General features: G+C 52.3%; 1 protein-coding gene across 1 annotated transcript in view; it reads left to right on the forward strand.

The window, feature by feature from the left end:
- Positions 1 to 18,334, forward strand: part of LOC309840276 (guanylate cyclase D-like) — a gene marked incomplete at its 5' end in the record, with an annotated part of 35,047 nt that overhangs the window by 15,985 nt on the left and 728 nt on the right. Inside the window, 7 exons of the mRNA XM_082682359.1 lie at positions 1,109 to 1,257; positions 3,975 to 4,138; positions 4,564 to 4,756; positions 10,955 to 11,129; positions 12,139 to 12,237; positions 13,079 to 13,173; positions 14,511 to 14,596. Coding sequence (XP_082538485.1) covers positions 1,109 to 1,257; positions 3,975 to 4,138; positions 4,564 to 4,756; positions 10,955 to 11,129; positions 12,139 to 12,237; positions 13,079 to 13,173; positions 14,511 to 14,596 — 961 coding nt within the window. The remainder of the gene's footprint in view (positions 1 to 1,108; positions 1,258 to 3,974; positions 4,139 to 4,563; positions 4,757 to 10,954; positions 11,130 to 12,138; positions 12,238 to 13,078; positions 13,174 to 14,510; positions 14,597 to 18,334) is intronic.

An 18,334-nucleotide genomic window follows, 5' to 3' on the forward strand; every position in this document is an offset into this window, starting at 1 on the left:
ATTTCCCTATCTGTACAATGAGGCAGGGACTCATGCTCTCTCCCCAGCAAGGGGGCCAATAAGGAGTGGGGAGGGGATTGAAGTCCAGAAAGAACCTTCTCCTCATGGGCACCAAGGGCTCCCAGTTCCTGGGCCAAGAGAGGGGAATCCCAGTCCTCCTCAGGGGGACTATACCTCTGAGAGCCCTAAGGAGTCTGGACTGTTTCATGCTCTTTTTATATGTGAGTAAACTGAGGCTCAGGGAGGTGACATAACTTAGAATGTGCCTGGGTGATCTAGAAGTCCTTTCCTGATTTTAGCCCCACTTTTTCCCAGGGCCCTTGTGATCTCTCAGTTCCCCCCAGTGCTCCCAACAGCTTTCTGAGGCAGAGCTATTTCAAGCAGTTGTTATCTGGGGAAACTGAGGCACGGAGTGATGGCAAGTGGCAGAGCCAGAACTAGAACTGATCTGTTGGACCTCGACTTAGACTGGCAGTCTTTATTACAGGGAGTGGGGATAGGAAGATCATGGTAGGGGCTGTCTTGGGAAAATAATAATGAAGACGATAATGAACGCAGACAGTCTCGTTCTTCCACGGGGAACTGGCACCAGAAAGTCTCCAGGTGGCTGGGCTGGTGGAAAGAACCACGGCATCAAGGTTTCAAGCACATGGGTGGTCATCACGGGCAGGGAGCAGCAGTTGGGTTTGGGGGTGAGGGAGAGACTGGTAGGTGCTGGCCGCCTAACATCCATGCTCTCTTCCCTCTACACCCCTTTCAAGAAGGCAGTTTATTAAGCTAATTTCACAGATGGGAAGACTGAGGCTCAGAGCGATCTCTGGTCTTTTCCACCATCTTCTAGAGAGGTCATAGCAGACCCAGAATTCAAAACCCGCCCTTCCCGCTACTAGCGTGAGACCCTTTCCCTGATCACATCCTGGACTCTCCTGGGTCCAGTGGCCAGCATGTCCTGGGGTACAGAGCAGGGGAGCCAAGGAGTACTCTTAGGGCCTGATCCCTGTACCCCCAGAGGCCTCCCCTGCCTTCCATCTCAGAACCCCAGGCCAACCCCTTCCCACAAGCCTTGCTGGGGACCTTGAACCTATCATCCACATGCTGTTTATTGCAGAAATCATCAGGAAGGTGGTGTCACCCCCTCCCTTGTGCCGGCCCCTGGTGTCTCCTGACCATGGGCCACCCGAGTGTATCCAGCTGATGGAGCAGTGCTGGGAGGAGGCTCCAGAGGACAGACCCAGCCTAGACCAGATCTACACCCAGGTCAGTGCTCCCCAGGCCAGTGCTCTGAGAGGTGAGGGGCTTCCCCAAGGTGACTCAGGGAATGAGAGGTGGGGCTGGAATTTGTGAGGGGCCTCGGAAACTACAACAGGATGGGTGAGGCAAGTCCCTACGAGTTTGCAGGGTGGAGGTGGACTGTGTGGGCCTGACTGAGCTGGCTAATGGCTCCCATGGGGCCAACCCACCAAGCCTGAGGTGACAGCTTCATGTCACACCTTTCCACCCCCACTTTCCTGGCCACAGTGGCATGTCACCAAGGAGAGGCTCAGCCAGCAAGACGGGCATCCAGACAGGTGATGAGGGAGCGAGAGCCAGGAAGACAGACAGGAGAAATGCACGGGTGTCCTCTGAGAGCCCTTTCCACATCCCCTGACTTCCCACATCCTCTCCCCACCTCAGCTCTGGCATCAGGAGTAATGTCCCCATTCCACAGATGAGAAATCTGAGTCTCAGAGTAAAATGAGCTCTTGGGGACCACAGTGAGGGCGGGTAATAGAACTAGGACCAGCAGCCAATTCCTAACACCAGCCTGGAATTGATCCAGGGATCAGAGATCACCGTCACCAGCAGTGGGTGACTGGGAAGACAGATGCTGCCCAGGGCTCTGGGGCAGAGAAGGCAGGGATGGGCACGTGAGAGAGAGCATGAAGGTGAGGATTACCACGCTGTTTGGGGGCTAAGGGTCAGAATGCCTGCATTCACACCTACACAGCACTTTACCTCTTTGACCTTGGCCAAGTTGATTGCTCTATTGAGCTTCAACCTCCCTAAAAGCTGCCTGGAAAGACTAACTCTGGCCCAACTTGTCATACTTGAGTGACCATCAAGTGAGAGAACAAAGTTAAGAGCGTGGTGGTTCTCTGAGAAAGAAAGCGAGTGAGGTGTTGAGAAAGAACGATAACCTCGAAGTCAAAAGCCCTGGGTTCATGTTCGCTTAACATTGTTCTGGGAGTGCCAGCTAATGCAATTAAACAACAAGATGAATATTAGAAAGGAAGAAGAAAATTATTGCTATTTGCAAATCCTAAGATAAGTGTTCCTGGGCAACCAGAGGGAAAACAATGGAAAACACATCCCAAATTTTAAAATAATCCAGTGGGGTGGCTGCTGATAAAATGAACACATGAACAATCTCAGTTCCACAATTATGAGATCCTTGGCAAGTTATTTTACCTCTCAGACCCTTTGTTTTTTCATTTGTATAATGGGGGCCTTCCTTGTGGAGGTGAGCTTCTGGTCAGCCTTGTGTCCTTGGTGTCTCAAGGTCAGCAGCTGCCAAGCCCACCCCGACTGACCTTTAAAGCTTACAGGGGCACCTGGGTGGCTCAGTGGTTAAGCCTCTGCCTTTGGCTCAGGTCATGATCTCAGGGTCCTGGGATCGAGCCCCGCTTGGACTCTCTGCTCAGCAGGGAGCCTGCTTCCCCCCGCCTCTGCATGCCTCTCTGACTACTTGTGATCTCTGGAAAATAAATAAAATCTAAAAAAAAAATTTTTTTTTTAAAGCTTACACCTCTGCTTTTAATGGGCAATACAAAATAGGTGTGTGTTAGGGACTGCTGCCACTCTCCACTTTACAGATGTTTGGTTGAGAGAAGTGGTATTAATGGAGTTGGATATGCACACCCCCACACACGCACACCCACACACATGCACGCACACACAGTAAGCTGCTGGACTTAGACAGCAATGGACTCCTTCACTTTGACCATCATTAATTTGCTTCTTCTCTGACTGCACTTTGGAAAGGTGCAAACTGGATTGGGGAAGGTTCTAGTAAATCTCCTTAGGGAGCACACTGCCATATTTCCTGCAAGATAGTCATTGAAGATATGATTTATGACCATATGTGACTGTCCTCCTATGAAGACCTAAGAGGGATATTTCCCTCTGTTCAGCAACTCGCTGTAGCTGTGTTTCTATTGAGCAACCAATTTAATGCTCCACTGTCTCATGGACTCTGTGGGTTTTGTAATCTCTGTTTCCCTCTTTGTTTTGTTGCTAGGAAGCTAATATTCAAAATTGGGATCAACGTCTAGCATGCATTTTGCTAGACCAAAATAGCATGTATTATTCTCCTTTGGTCCCAGTGTCCTTACCTATTTATTATTTTTTTAAGTTGTTTTTTTTTTTTTTTTGAACAAGGAAAGAAATAGGTACAAATGGTTATATATGTAAATAATCTACATACATCCTTTCTACCTACCCATCTGTCCATCCATCCATCCATCCAACCAACCAACTATCCATCCATCCATCCATCCATCCATCCATCCATCCATCCATCCACCTATCATATCAACCCATCTATCTAACCATCCATCCATCCATCCATCCTTCCATCCATCATATCTACCCACCTGTCTATCCATCCATCCATTTATCTTTGAGAAGAACAAAGAATTTCTCTTCTACAGTATTTTTGTGAGAACCAGAGCACGAGGGTGAGAGGTAATGCTATGCTGGGCATAGGCTTCTTCCTGACTACCTGCCTCATAGGGAACTAACTTACGCTTCCTCCCAGCTGTCTGTGCTTTTCCTTGCCAGAGCTGCATTCCTTGACTATTCTACATCTGCTCCCCACCAGTGGAGCTCCTCCAGGCAGGGACTGTGTCTACTTCATTCCTGTGGCTGAGGTTTCCAACCTGAGAGCAAGTGCGCTGACCTTCATGGATGAATTGGGATGTTTGTTCCATTTTCAGTTCAAAAGCATCAATCAAGGCAAGAAGACCAGTGTTGCTGACTCTATGCTGTGGATGCTGGAGAAGTATTCCCAGAACCTGGAGGACCTGATCCAGGAGCGGACTGAGGAACTGGAGCTGGAGAGGCAGAAGACAGAGAGGCTTCTCTCTCAGATGCTCCCTCCGTGAGTGGCCGCTTAGGACTTAATTGTATCTCTAACTTTGGTGGCTCTGAGCATGGCACCTGCAACATAGTTGCATAGGCTCACTAAATCTGGGTTCCATGAACTCATTCAATTTGTTCATTGTTTATTTATCTAGCACATTTTCACAGAGCCCTTATATGTGCCAGGCTCTATTTAAGTATTAATCCTGCTACCTCACTCCCTTGAGAACAAGGAGAGGGCAGTGTCCCCCAACTGACTTCAGAGGAAGTAAAGTCCAGAGAGGGACAGGTTTTTGGTGGAGGGCAGCCAGGCCACAAGCAGACCTGACCCAGATGCCCTGATGCTCAACCGAAGAATTTCCCCCCCAAAATCCCTCCCTCACCTCTGAACTGTGGGAAGGGGGTCCTCCCACCTTGTGACTCTGGTCCTTCCCATTCCTTTAGGTCTGTGGCTGAAGCTCTGAAAATGGGGGCAGCTGTGGAGCCAGAGTACTTTGACCAGGTCACCATCTACTTCAGTGACATTGTGGGTTTCACCATCATCTCAGCCCTGAGTGAGCCCATTGAGGTCGTGGGCTTGCTCAACGACCTCTATACACTGTTCGATGCTGTTCTGGGCAGCCACGATGTGTATAAGGTGAGGAGACTGGGAGGCTGGTATCACATCCCTCCTTCCTTTACTATTGTGTTTGTGTCATGCGTTTACTTCCTGTCATTTATTTGTGTGTTTTTATCAGTTAGCTATTGCTGCATAACAAATAATACTGAAGCCCAGTGATGTAAAATTATAAGCATTTGTTACTGCTCACAAATCTATAGGTCAGCTAGAAAGTTCTCTGGGCTCAGCTGGACCACTCATACATCTGTGGGCAGTGTGGGTGAGATAGGAAGTTCTGCTGATCTTGGCTGGGCTTTCTCACATTTCTGGAACCTTGAATGGGACAGCTCTGGTCCACATAGTCTGTCGGACTCAAGCAGGCCCGTTGGTATTGTTCCCATAGGGTGGTAGTGTTCTGAGAGAGAAAGCAGAAGCACAGAAGCCTCTGGAGGTCTAAGCCAGGATTGGGCACATGGCTATTTCTGACATATCCTATTGGTCAAAGCAAGTCAAAAAGCCAACCCAGGGGCACCTGGCTGGCTCAATCAGTAGAACATACAATTATTGATCTCAGAGTCATAAGTTTGAGAGCCATATTGGACATAGAGTTTACTTAACAAAAGAGGCCAACCCAGATTCAAGAAGGGGGAAGATAAACCCCACCTGTGCTGGGCAAGGGCCAAGAGGTGAGTCATCTCCCATGCCTCCCCTCCGGGACCTCTCAGTGCTATAGATGAAAGATGAAGATAACCCACAGTCAAAGTGATGATCAAGGCAGGCAGCGGAGGCTGAGAGGGCCCCCAATCCAGCTAGGGATAGATGTGTAGAGTAAAAAGCAAGAAAGGCTTCCTGGAGGAGGTGCTCTTTTCCTAGTGTTGGGCAGTCTGGGTATGGTGGCTCCAGGCAAGCCATGGGGGAATAATGTGCCAAAGCTGGAGCCTTGAAAGGATGGGCCTAGTGAGTATAAGGAATGCTGAATGGGTTGTAATGGCTGGACATGAAGTGGGCTGGTGGTGGAGTGGGTGGTGCCTGGGGGGCACTAGAAAGAAGAGCAGGGACAGAGCTGTCAAGACCTTACATGATCTAGTCCTTGTGCATCTCTCCATCCTGGGTTTGAGTCCCAGCTTGGCCACCAGCATCGGTGTAGCTTAGGCAAATGGCTTCCCCTCTCTGGACTTCCATGTCCTCACCTATAAAACAGGAATGATGACTCCTGTTTTACAGGGTGTTACAGATAATGGGTGGATCCTATCCCCCTTGAGGAAGTGCTGTGTAAACCGGGATTGTAGAATTGACTAGCGTCCTCTCCCTCCCTGCCTGCTGTGGGGACCCCACCCCAAATCTGCCCCTTATTCTGATGCAGTTGCTGGAGGTCTTGAGATGCTTTAGACACAGTGAGGAGGGTGGGGAAGGAGCTCCCCAGAAACCACCACACTCAGACTTCAGTTTTCTTTTGTGACCCACCAGTCCTTTTCCAGCCACAGCCCTCCAGACAGGCAGGGACAGGGGAGGGCCAGGCCCTGGGGCAGAAACCAGGATGGGCAAGAGGCCTGGGCAGGAAGTTTCAGAAGCGGTCTGCTGATAGCACTATGTACTGTATCCCAGGAGCAATAATTGCCAATACTTACTGAGTGCTTACTCTTTACAGGACTCTAGTCTGAGTGCTTTTTATGTACTAATCCATTTAACTATCCTAACAATCTGTGAAGTAGGTAATGGTGCCCTCATGTAGAGAGGAGGAAATGGGTGTTTAAGGGACGTATCTAATTACAAATTTCCAATGGGATGTGGAGCTGAGAGTTGAACTTGGACATTCTGATCCCAAGAACCCCCTCCAGGGGGCTCACCATCCTCATGTCATGGAAAACCTCAGGAAAAAGCCACAGGTTCGTAGTGGCCCACAAAACCCTACAGGAACTGGCCCTACCTACCTCCCCAATGGTATCCCTGGCCATGCCACACAGACCTCTGCATTCCTCACATGTGCTTTGCTCTCAGGGCCACCAGGTCTTTGCACATGTGGTTGTCTCCTCCTCAGACCCTGCTTTCCCTCCTCCTTACCTGGCTCCCTCCTACTCCTCCATCCTGTTTCAGGTTAGCCTCCTTCCCCTCCCAGACATGGTTAGGAGCTCCTGGGCAGTGCTCTTATGACTACCCCCGGACAGCACAGCCACACTTCATGGTTCTAAATTGCTCTGTCTCCAGTGCTTGGCAATGTCCAGCACACCATAGGTCCTTCGGAAATAGATACGGACTGAGTGAGGAGCTCGCTGAAGCGCAGAGAGGAAAGTGACTTGCCCAAGGTCACACAGCCGGCAGGTGGTAGAGCCAGGAATCTGCCATGCCTACCACCACTTCCAGGCTCTGTCCACACTGAGCCTCAGACAACTGAGCCACCAACATTCCAAGGATGCAGTGTCCCTCCAGCTCCCCATTCAAGAGCCCGCACTCCTTCCCCAGCCTCAGGTTCGGAGGTCTTGTCTCTCACGCTGGCCGAGTTTCCCTCTTGCTTCCAGAGCCGCGCTGGCCCCATGGGCCCCAGGAAAAGATTCCTCATCTCTCATCTCATCTTGCTGAGCCCCGCAGCTTTGATGTGCCCTGAGTCACCCCTGGCTTGTCTCTTCCTCTCCTGCTAATCTTTTCTCACACATGTGTCCCTCCCAGCTCTGAATCATGCTTTCTGGTCTCCTCTGAACTCTGGCCAAGAGGTCTGCATCTTTCTGGCAGAATGAAATGAAATAAAACAAGGCCCGCGCACCCCTCCAGATGTGGGGAAACAGGCAGCCTGTTCCTGACGATGTGCGAGTGCTTCTCTCATCACTCCCGCCATTCGCCTCGGTTTCCCCTCCATCCCCAGCAGGATCTGGTTACTGCTCTTTAATCCGGTCTGGGTTGGGAGGCAGCCAGGCGATCATTTCCTGGTTCCGTGGGGGTCTGAGACTCCCTGCCAGCGCACACTGAATGAACACTTTGTGGACATGGCTCCAATGTGGAGCCCATGTGGGCTGCCGGAGTGGAGAGGACTTACTCCAGCCGCTCAGCCCCAGCGGGTGAGACTGGCCTTGGCCATGCTGCCAAGACATCGTGGGCAAATCGCTTGACCTCTCTGAGTCTCGCACTCCCATTTGTAAAATAGAGGTGAAGTGCATGTGGCTTATGATGGTTTTGCCCATCAAGCCATGTGAGAGGAAGTGCTATGGTTCCTCTATTCACCAGCTCGATGCCGATGCCGCTGAGCACCACCACGAGGGGGTGCTGAGGCCTCCCTCTGTAAGTACAGAACAGGGCAAGGGTCAGGGGTGGGGCCCAGAGCTAGGTAAACATCTACAGAGGACTGGCCCAACCTGGGGATTACCACAGGGGATTTCATGAGTCCTTGCAATGGCCTGCAGAGGCCATTATCCCTTCAGATGTAACCCAAGTTCAGAGAGGTAAGTAACTAGCCTAAGGTCACACAGCAAGTCAGTGGTGGAGTTGGATTTCACGTCCGTGTTTGCTAGTGTGGAATCCTTTGCCCTCACTTCTCCTCTAGCTCCGTCCTCCCATCTGCAAAAGGACCGCACCTGTGTATACCCTTGCTTGCAGCTGAGTGCCGACGATCATAGGAGTCTTTGAGTGATCGTCATCATGGGTTCAAGGTCCTAGAGAGTGGGACCTTTCTGTCCCTGGAGTTGTAGGGGTGATTATTAGTGACACCAAACTCTCCCAGCTCAGGTGGAAGGCAGACAGAAGGCTGGAGGTCAGTGTAATAGCTTAGAGAAACCACCATGCCCCTCTCCGCCAGTCTGGACCTTAGGCAACACAACCGAGGCAGTGCTGGGTCCCCAGAGCAGGCGTACTGTCCCTGAGTCACTGCTGTACGCTTGGTGGCTAGAAGTGGGGCCTACGAGCTATAGGTCTCTGGGGCTGCCTCTGGGAGGCCGGTCTGACCTACACACACATGCTGACTGTGTGCAGGGCAGTAGCAGAGGAAAACCCCACACAGCAGGCACACTCCCCGAAATAGAGAGGGAAAGGGCCCGAACCCAGGGTATCAAGAGGCAGCACAGCATATAGGCTCTGGAGCTGGACTGACCAAGTTCAAATCTGTACTATGTGATGTTGGCAAGTGACTTAAATCTCTGACTCACTGTTCCCCTGTAAAATGGTAGAATTCTTGCCATGGACGGTCTAATGCATTGATATTTTTGAAGGGTTTGGAATAGCATCTGGCATGTCATAGCTGCTCTCCAAGGACTCGAGCATTTAGTCCTTCTTCCAACCTTGCCAGGCAGACCAAGGGTCCTCTCTCCTGTGGGAAGAAGTGGGTGGGCAGAGGGATAGCCAGGGCTCACTCATAACTTTCCCTCCCAGGGCATGAGGTGGGAGGTCTTTCTCGTCTCTGAAAATGTATGAAGAGGGGAGTAGCCATGCCCTTGACCCCTGCCACATTCACCGCCAGCCCACCAGGGCTGGGTGGACGTCAGCAGGTGATGTGGAGGGGAGGAGGAGCTCCTAGCCCCGAGCAGGGAAACAGGTGACCTGGAAGATCTTATGGACTGGATGAAGTGGCAGCTGGGCTGAGGGTGGGCTTGGATCTCAGCAAACAGGGACTGAGAGAGAACATTTGAGGCAGAAAGGCCAGGCCATCAAGCAAGCACTGAGGGTCTCTGCAGACCGCAGGAAGGTTCCTATTGATGGAAGCATGGGCAACCAGGAGCAACGGTTAGGAATTGTCCGGAAATTCTGCAAATCATGGGAATCCCTAACTACCAGCCCACTGGGAGCAAATTTAAGTATCTAAATAGAATGTGGCATGATTAGGGCAGACCACTGCCTGGTGTTGGGGTAGAGAGAGCCTGGGTGAGGGAGAAACAAAGGTAGTTGGGCAGGGTCCATAGCAAATGTGGGAGAGATTTAATGAATTACAGCGCCCCCTAGGGGCAGGGGACGTATTATTATTATTATTATTGCCCACCAAGGTGCTGAGGGAGAGCAGATGTGGAGGGCCAGAAGGACAGCTCTGCTCCCCAGGTCCCGATGTGCCAGCATTTGCTCACTGCAGAAGACGCAGTGCAGGAGCTGGATAGGGAAAGACTTGGTGGAGTACACAGTACACATCTGTGTCTAAATCAGAGTTACTTGGAGGAGGAAGCAGCCACCTCTAGAAGAGGGACTTTCCTATCAAGAGGTGCAAGTAGGCCAGGCCAGGCATCGAGGAAGAAGGTGGGTGGACTTTAAAGCACCTCCGAGTTCTGGGATCCTGGGATTCTTTCATCTCCCACACCATCAGCCAAGGAAGTGATGATGGTGGTGGTGGTGGAGACAGAGATGTCCATCCATTGAGCAGCTCTAATAAGCCTTGTTCCTTTAAAACAATTTTTGGGGGGGGGCGGGGTGCCTGGGTGGCTCAGTTGATTAAGCGTCTGCCTTTGGTGCGGGTCATGATCTCAGGGTCTGGGATCGAGCCCCACACCTGTCAAGCAGGGAACCTGCTTCTCACTTCTCCTTTGCAGCTCCCCACAGCTTGTGCTCTCTCTCTCAGATAAGTAAAATCTTTTTAAAAAAATTATCTTAGGTCCCATACAGTGTAATATTAGTTTCAGGTGTAGAATTTAGTAATTCAACAGTTATGTTCAACACCTGGTGCTCATCACAGGTGCCCTCCTTGCTCCCCATCCCCTGTCTCATCCATCCCTCCCCCACCTCCCTTCTGCTAACCAGAGCCTAGTTCTTTCAATACTCTATCTTTAACGTGCATTCCACCTTAGAGGAAACTGAGGCTTGCATAGGTGAAGTGGTCCGTCCAAGGTAAATGGCAGAGCAGGATTGGACCCACATCTATATGATTCCCAAACCTACATTTTTTCTAGTACACCTTGGAAGACAGACCAGGGGTACTTATTTTCCAAAGCCCTCCAGGGTGCATCCAATATGCACACGCTCCTCTCCAAATGAAGTCCTGATACGTTACCTTGCATTGTGCAGACAGGGGTGCCCAGGTCTTGCCGCTAAGGAGGGTGGGTGGGGAGGAACCACAGAGGCACCATCAACTGCAATTCAGACCAAGGTGATTATGAAGTGTGCAGATCTGACTGTTGCTAGGGCACCTGGAATGGAGGTCCTGACAGAGACAACACCGTTGGGCTGGAGACTTGAAGGGTGGGTCAGGGCTCCCCAAGAAGGGTCTTGTGCGGGCTCTGGGACAGTCCAGCAGGGCGGGCTCTTGCACTGGGGTGTGAAGGCTGTGGCTTCTAGGTGGAGACCATCGGGGATGCCTACATGGTGGCCTCAGGCCTGCCGCGGCGCAACGGGAGTCGGCACGCGGCTGAGATTGCCAACATGTCCCTGGATATCCTCAGCTCTGTGAGAGGTTTCCGCATGAAGCATGCACCCGACGTGCCCATTTACATCCGCGCTGGCCTTCACTCCGGTACAAATGGGGGGCCGTGGGGGTGACGGGCTAGGGGGCATGGGCTGGTGTGCTTCTGGGATTCTGCGATTCTAAAGTTCTGGGATAGAAAATTTGGCATTCCTCTTTTTCTTCTGTTATTTGAAGGTTATGAGATGTTTTAAGTCAAAGAATCTGTGATGCTCAATTTCATTCATATATATAAATACACACACACACACACACACACACACACACACACACATTGTCTCAGCCTCTGTCAGAGTCATCTGAGGCCATCCAGAGGAGCTGAGAGTCTGATGGAAGAGGCAGGACAGACACCTTCTGTGATTATGCAAGCAATAAAATGTTCACTGGGATGGATCTAGGAGAGACCACAGGGTCTCTAACACCTACTTCTCAGGCCCCCACCCCTTCCTCCCTCCATGGTTTCCCCTGTAGGATAAAGTCCAAATTCCTGACACCCCCCTCCATAGTCTCCCAGGCCCTTTGCTATTCCGTCCAACCTCAACTCCCATTATTTCCCACTTGGCCCTCCAACCACACCCAGCTGCTGCCGCTTCCCGTAGACACGTGGACTCTGTTTTTGTGCCTTGGCATCTGCCATTCCCTGCCCACTCATTCTCTTGTCCTCCAAGACACAGCTCACGCACTACCTCCTGTGCTGGATCCTCTGTGCTGGATCAGACCACTCTCTCTGGGCTGGCACAGCTCTGATACTTCCATCTGACAATACTGATCACAGCTTACACAACCCCCCCCCCCACCCTGCCCAACCAGGCTGGGAGCTCCCCAGGAACAAAAACTGGCTCTGACTTATCTGTGTTCCCCTACCCCCAGCACAGATATCATCTCCTCTCTGGGTATGGTCGGAGATTCCATAGAGCTTCATCTTCACCCCCAGCTGGAGCCCAGGAAGTGGGGTAGAGACAGTAGGGCTGGGGGTGGTGGGGGGAAGGGCAAGACTGTGATGGGAACCTCTCTTGGGTCTAGGACTTCCTGGAATTCACTGGGTACATTTGAGTTTCAGGACCCTGTGTGGCAGGGGTCGTCGGTCTCACCATGCCCCGGTACTGCCTCTTTGGTGATACTGTTAACACTGCATCCAGGATGGAGTCCACAGGGCTGCGTGAGTGTTGGATATTTCTGTCTTGCCTGAGTGAGGACTCTGAACAACCTTTGCAGCCTGGCTGTTTGAAACAGAGCTTAGTAACCAAACCACCACCTGGTGGCAGCGTACCTTAGTTGTCAGTGAAACAACTCTATGGAGATAATAATGTATTTCACTGGATCTTTTAACTTTCCATGGGGATTTTGTGATGATCTCATAAGAGAAGACAATGACTTGAGAGGCAGGAAGCCTGGGTCCTAGCCCAAATCTGTCACTGCCTTGCTTGATATCCTCAAGGAAAATACTCTTCCTCTAGGTCTTGGTTTCCACGTCTTTACAAGGAGGAGATCCCTCTCAATTTTTAAATGCCATTTTAGGCCCTTGTTGACAGGAGAAGCCACTCTGATGGCTTGGTTAGAGCAGGTGCAAAAGTTGGAGTCCTAGGACCTCAGCCTTTGGCTGTAGAAGTCACGTGTTCCCTAATGTCATTTGGTACACATCCTGAATGACTAGATATGTGGGCCCTAGTGGGGAGTCCTGCTCTTAAAATAAAAATAACTGCTTATCTGCTCTGACTCAGCTTTTACAAACTTCCCTGTAAGTGAAACTTATGTTCCTAGGGGTTCTGACTTCATCTTAAGTTCCTCTAAGCCCTCAATCTATGGAATTTGCTTTTCCTCAAGGCCTCTATTTTAGTGACTAACAGGCTACCAGAGGGGCATAAAGGTCAGGTGAAGGGTGTCGTCTAAATCAGAATTTTACATTACTGGCTGGAACTGGGCCTGTTACCGGTCTTGATGATATTCCCGAACACTAGGGATGCTGCTTCCAGGTGGTGACTTGTGACCTTTCTTGTCAGCATACAGAATTCACGTCAGCAGAAGCACAGTCCAGACACTGCTCAGCCTGGACGAAGGTTACAGAATTGACATCAGAGGCCAGACTGAGCTAAAGGTAAGGGAACTTTCTTTCCTGGAATTGATGGACCCCCCCGCCCCCCATCACCACCACCATTCCAGTTTCTGTGGGCAGCAGGCAAGATTCTTACTCATTTGACTGACATAGAAGGAAATGCCTGTCTGTAGTTGAGGATGGAGCTGATCACCATTGTCCCAGCAATCATGAAAGAAGGATCAATGTTCCCATTTTATAGTTGAGGAAATGAAATTTGGCGAAGTGATGCGTCTGCAGTCAGGTAGGTGGCATCCCACGGCTGATGGCTCTAAGGCCCACGCTTTCTCCATAATATCCTCAGGTTCCTACTCATCCCTCAGGACCCTAGAGCACATCTCACCTCCCATGGAAGCCTGCCCCGACCCGGGGACACCCAGCTTCCCTTTCCCCGGCTGTGGCTAACCTGCCTTCTCTGTGCACCCACCCTTCCCACGACCGCCCTCTGCTGCTGCAGGGGTGATACCAGGGGATCCCTGCCCACGAGCACCTCTGCATTCTTTTTTGAAATGTTAACATTCAATAAATATAATGCTTTAGTTTTCCCACGAGTGAGTGACTTTTCTTTCTACCCTACTTCCTTGGGTACAGTCAGGGGCTGGTGGTAAGACCAGGACGGCCTAGACATTTAAAGGCCCAGAACCATGACAGGAGCCCAGAAATTGTGTGCTCCGTGGAATTGACTTCATCCCACTGTGAAATGTCACAGCAGGAGGGTGCAGCAAATTGTCCACGGTCACACAGCCTGTGAGGGCTGGCATGTGTGCAATCCTTTGCTCTGGAGGTTTGGAAGCATGAACTAGAATAAGGCTTGTTTGCGGGGTAAGCATGAGATGTCCTGAGGAACAGAGGATTCTGATACTGGAGGGGAATGCAGAGAGGGGTCAGGGAGGGCAGCCCACCAATCAGACCTTCTTCAAGATGGCCTGGGGGCTCCACGGGGCAATACCCATCCCTGGACCCAGAGTCCCTAATGCCTCCTCTACTCCTAAGTTCCAGGCAGCCGTACCCCTATCCCAGTCAAGGGGTCCTGCAACAGTTGGGGAAAATCACAGATTGTAGCATCTTGGGATCTTAGCATGCCAGATCTGCTGGTCATAGAATTCATGATTTATTATTATTCAGTTACTTCTCTAACAGAACAACAACTCATGAGGTATTGAGGAACAGACAGGTGAAGTAAGTTGGCCCAAGTCACCCAGCTAGCCGGGGAAGGAGCCAGGATTTGGACCCAGACAGTCTGGCAGAGGCTGCTCTGCACTGGAGCTGTTCGCAGCTGTGCCCTTTCCTCTGGCCTTGCCTGAACAGCTGTGCTCAATCCACTTTCCTCTCTCCTCCAGGGGAAGGGCGTAGAGGAGACCTACTGGCTGGTGGGGAAGGCAGGCTTCCCCGGGGCCCTCCCCACACCTCTGGACATCAAACCTGGGTGAGTAAGAGGAATTTCCCCCAAAGCTCAGCCTCTTTTGTTTGAAGTTGGGTTTGTTCTTTTTCTGATTATAAGAGTATCACCTGCCCAATGTAGAAAACTGGGAAAATACAGAATTCTTTAGCGATGAAGGAGTCCCCTGTTCCCACTGCTGAGAGAGGGCCTATTGCTGCCACGTGGGTCGTGGCTGAGGTCTCTGCCTGGCTGGTCTTTCATTCTGCATTGGGTCAGAGCACGTCACAGAGACACCTCCCTCGCGACAGCGTCGATTATGCCCTGCGGAGCTGCGGCAACCTCGCTCTTGTGGCCGCGCATGCGCAGTTTTCCCTTCCTGAGCCAGGTCCCCGTGACGCGCTGATAACAAGTGACGGGGCGTTTGTCGCCGTTCAGACTATTTCTGCAGATGAGGAATTTATAGATCAAAGGACACGCACGCTTTAGAGCGCTGGTGCCTGCCTGGTAGTTTGGCTCTTCCCTTTGTCGTCTGTCCTGTGTGACACTGTGTCCTTCCCCGAGGGATACAGGCCGGCTGGTGGAGGGAGGGAAAGCTGTTCTGCTGCGATGTGTTCTTCTCAAGCAGCAGACAGTCCAGTCCACAGACGGCCCAGAGAAGAGTGGCCGGGTGTCGCCAGTGGCCAAAAATGACAGTTTCCTAGAGATGAGAAGGTCCTGGGGTCCACAGGCTCATTGCAGTTGTGGAGGCTGAGCTCCACTAGAGTTTTCTGTCATCAGAACTTCTGACTGGTTCTCCTCAACTCTTCCAGGGCACCCCCCCCCCACCACCCACCCAAGGCTGCTCCCTCTTGAAGACAGGAAGTGTGCAGGATACACATGGGCTTCTGGGGAAAAGACTAGCCTGACTGGTGGGGTAGGGACTATGGGCAGAGAGCTGCTCACAGAGGCCATTTCCTCTCCATCTGCCATCTGGGGGCTCCAAGGGCATCTCAAGTGCCTCCCCCTGACACAGAGTGGGGTCCAGCCCAGCAGGGCCAGTGAAGGGCAGCGGGCCCACACCAGTGTACAGGCCAGGTTGTAGGACACACAGGGCTCCCTTTTTTTTTTTTTTTTTTTAAGATTTAATTTATTTATTTGACAGACAGAGAGGCAGGCAGAGAGAGAGAGAGAGGGAAGCAGGCTTCCTGCGGAGCAGAGAGCCCGATGCGGGGCTCGATCCCAGGACCCTGAGATCATGACCCAAGCCGAAGGCAGCAGCCCAAACCACTGAGCCACCCAGGCACCCCCAGGGCTCCCTTTTTATAAGGCCACTCCAGCCTCCTGGGTGCAGAAACAGCTTCTGCTCTCAGAAAGGCCTCCACGCAGCCCAGAGTCCTCCTGCTTCACAGTGTCTGTGGGGACACTTTGCTGGGGCAGCCATGTGGGGTGAGGAACACAGGTGGCCCCGGGGCCTTTCCCGGGGCTGAGAGCCACAGCACCTTGGCTCACCATCTGCAGGAGAACAGCTATGGCCCTTTGTGTCCCTTCCTTGTCCACCAAGGTCCTCTGCTCCAGCCCGCCTCTGTTGCCCCTCCAAGAGCAGGCCTCGGTCTCCCAGCCTTCCAGGTCCCACCCCCACAGGGAGCTGCACTTCTCAGAAGGCCTGTCAGCTCATGGTGACTTCACTTCCTCACCCACCACTCCCTGCCCAGCCCCCGCAGTCTGACTTTCACCCTCACGCACGCAGAAGAATCCGTGCAGGTCACTGATGACCTCCATCCGTGTCTCTAGATCTGCGGGCCAGTTTTGGTTCTCAGCCCGACCCACAGCTGGAGCAGCATTTCCCCTTTGCCCTCCCTCTTCCCAGAAATATGCCCCAGGCCTCCCAGCTGGGCTCCTTCCTCTCCAACTCACCCTCCTCAGGCTCCACGTCAGCCAGCCCCATGCCTCTCCCCTGAAATGCGGGGATTCCCTTCTCACCCAGACGCTGATGATGTCTATCATGCGCCTCGGCCTGACCTCCCCTCCAGAGCTCCAAGCTATGGAGCGCTCATTGTCCCTCAACAGATCCTTTCGGGAGCTCCACCTGGCAGCCTGGTCCTCCTCCAGGGCTCTCTCCTCGTGGGTGGCCTCACCGTCCTCCGTCTGAAAGGTGGAGGATGCCGTCCAGGAGTCCCCCAGCGGCTCCTCTCCTACCCCCTGAGGCCTCCACCTGGGCACCTGTCTCCTGCCCTCTGCAGAGGCGCCTCACCACTCCCCTATCCACTGTGCCTCTCCACCCAGCACCTGGCAGCCCCAGCGAGGTCTGAAGGACAACACGAACACGATCCATAGGAAAGTCCCACAGTTAACACCCTCTGGGTCTCCCTATTACTCTGAGGCTCAAGCCCAAACTCTTCCCTCGTGCCCTGGAGGCCTGCTCCTTGGGGCCTGGGCCGGCCCCTGGACTGGCCACCTTCCACTGCACACCACCGGCTTGGGACCTCCTTGCTGTTACCTTAAAACACCCTGAACGTCTTTCTGACTCAGAGCCTCTGTGCCTGCTCTCCAGGCGCCCTGGCCCATTCCCGTCCTGTCCCCAGGGCCTCAGCTCTGACGCGGCTCCTTCGGCAGGCCGCTCTGATGCCACGCACTAAAGGAAACCCTGCTGTCACCTCCTTCCCATCTCCCAGCATTGCATCCCCTCAGCACTTGCTGCTTCCTGACGCTTCTTTTTGAGTTCTTTATGGAACTTTCCCCTGCTTACATAAGCTCCAGGAGATCTGGCTGGCGGATACACCACAGGTCTTTCAGTGCCAGGAGCCCAGGGAAGGGGGGCTCGCAAGCTCCCATCAGGAGCTGGCTCCCATCAGGCCCTGGCCCACCCCATTGGAGGAGCGGGAATAGCAGGTCTGGCAACCATTTGTCATCCCGAGCTTGTCAGCTGATGACTTTTCCACTCCCGGATGGAAACTTTAGAAAGTGCCAGAAACGTTTTCATCTTCTTGGCTCAGGGAGGAGAGAGAGCTGAGATGAGTCGCAGGGAGTTCTACCTGACTTGGGAGCCTCCCAGGCCTTAAGGCAGGCAGGGGGGAATCAACACCCACCTCACCCACAGGCTCTGTCCTAGCACGTGGACACACGTGGGCCCACAAACGTAAGTGTGCCTACATGTGTGCACACCCACATTACCTCCGTCGTGGGCATCAGATACACGCATGCATGGAAAGGCCACCACGTGCCCCTCTGCTTGTCTGGAGATGAGATCACAGACAGACCAGCAGATACGCACACACCCCCGCACGCACATGTGTGCACACGCACACCCAAAATCTCTATAGGAAGAGCTTAGGGAGTTGTGGCTATAAGGCAGTTATGAAATTTGAAGTTTTTACTTGAAGTATATGCTATAACATGATTTTCTTTAAAGTCAAGTTTTCTAAAGATGCTTTTATCCTCCCTTTCTGTATTTACCACACCTGCGGAAGTTATTAATCGTTATTTATTTGGGGATGTTTGGGGAAGCTGGTGAAGATCAGGGGAAGGGGACACAACCAAAACAGCAGGGCTCGCAGAAGTGCCTTCCATCTCATGTCACAGAAACACTCCACAGAATGCTCCCTTCTCTTCCTTCTACCCCTGCCAGTCGGGCTCAAAAGTGTCCCCTGCCAGGTTGATGTGAGGCCCTGGCTGTCACTCAGAGCCTTGCTCTCTTCTCCAAGCAAAGGCCATAACCCTAACCCACCCTCCTCCAGGCATATAAGGGAAGCAAATAAGAAAATGAAGGTGTGTGCAGGCGGGGGGCCAGGGTCCCTATCCCAGATA

This window comes from Mustela nivalis (assembly GCF_964662115.1).
Source record: "Mustela nivalis genome assembly, chromosome: 9".
Lineage (NCBI taxonomy): Eukaryota > Metazoa > Chordata > Mammalia > Carnivora > Mustelidae > Mustela > Mustela nivalis.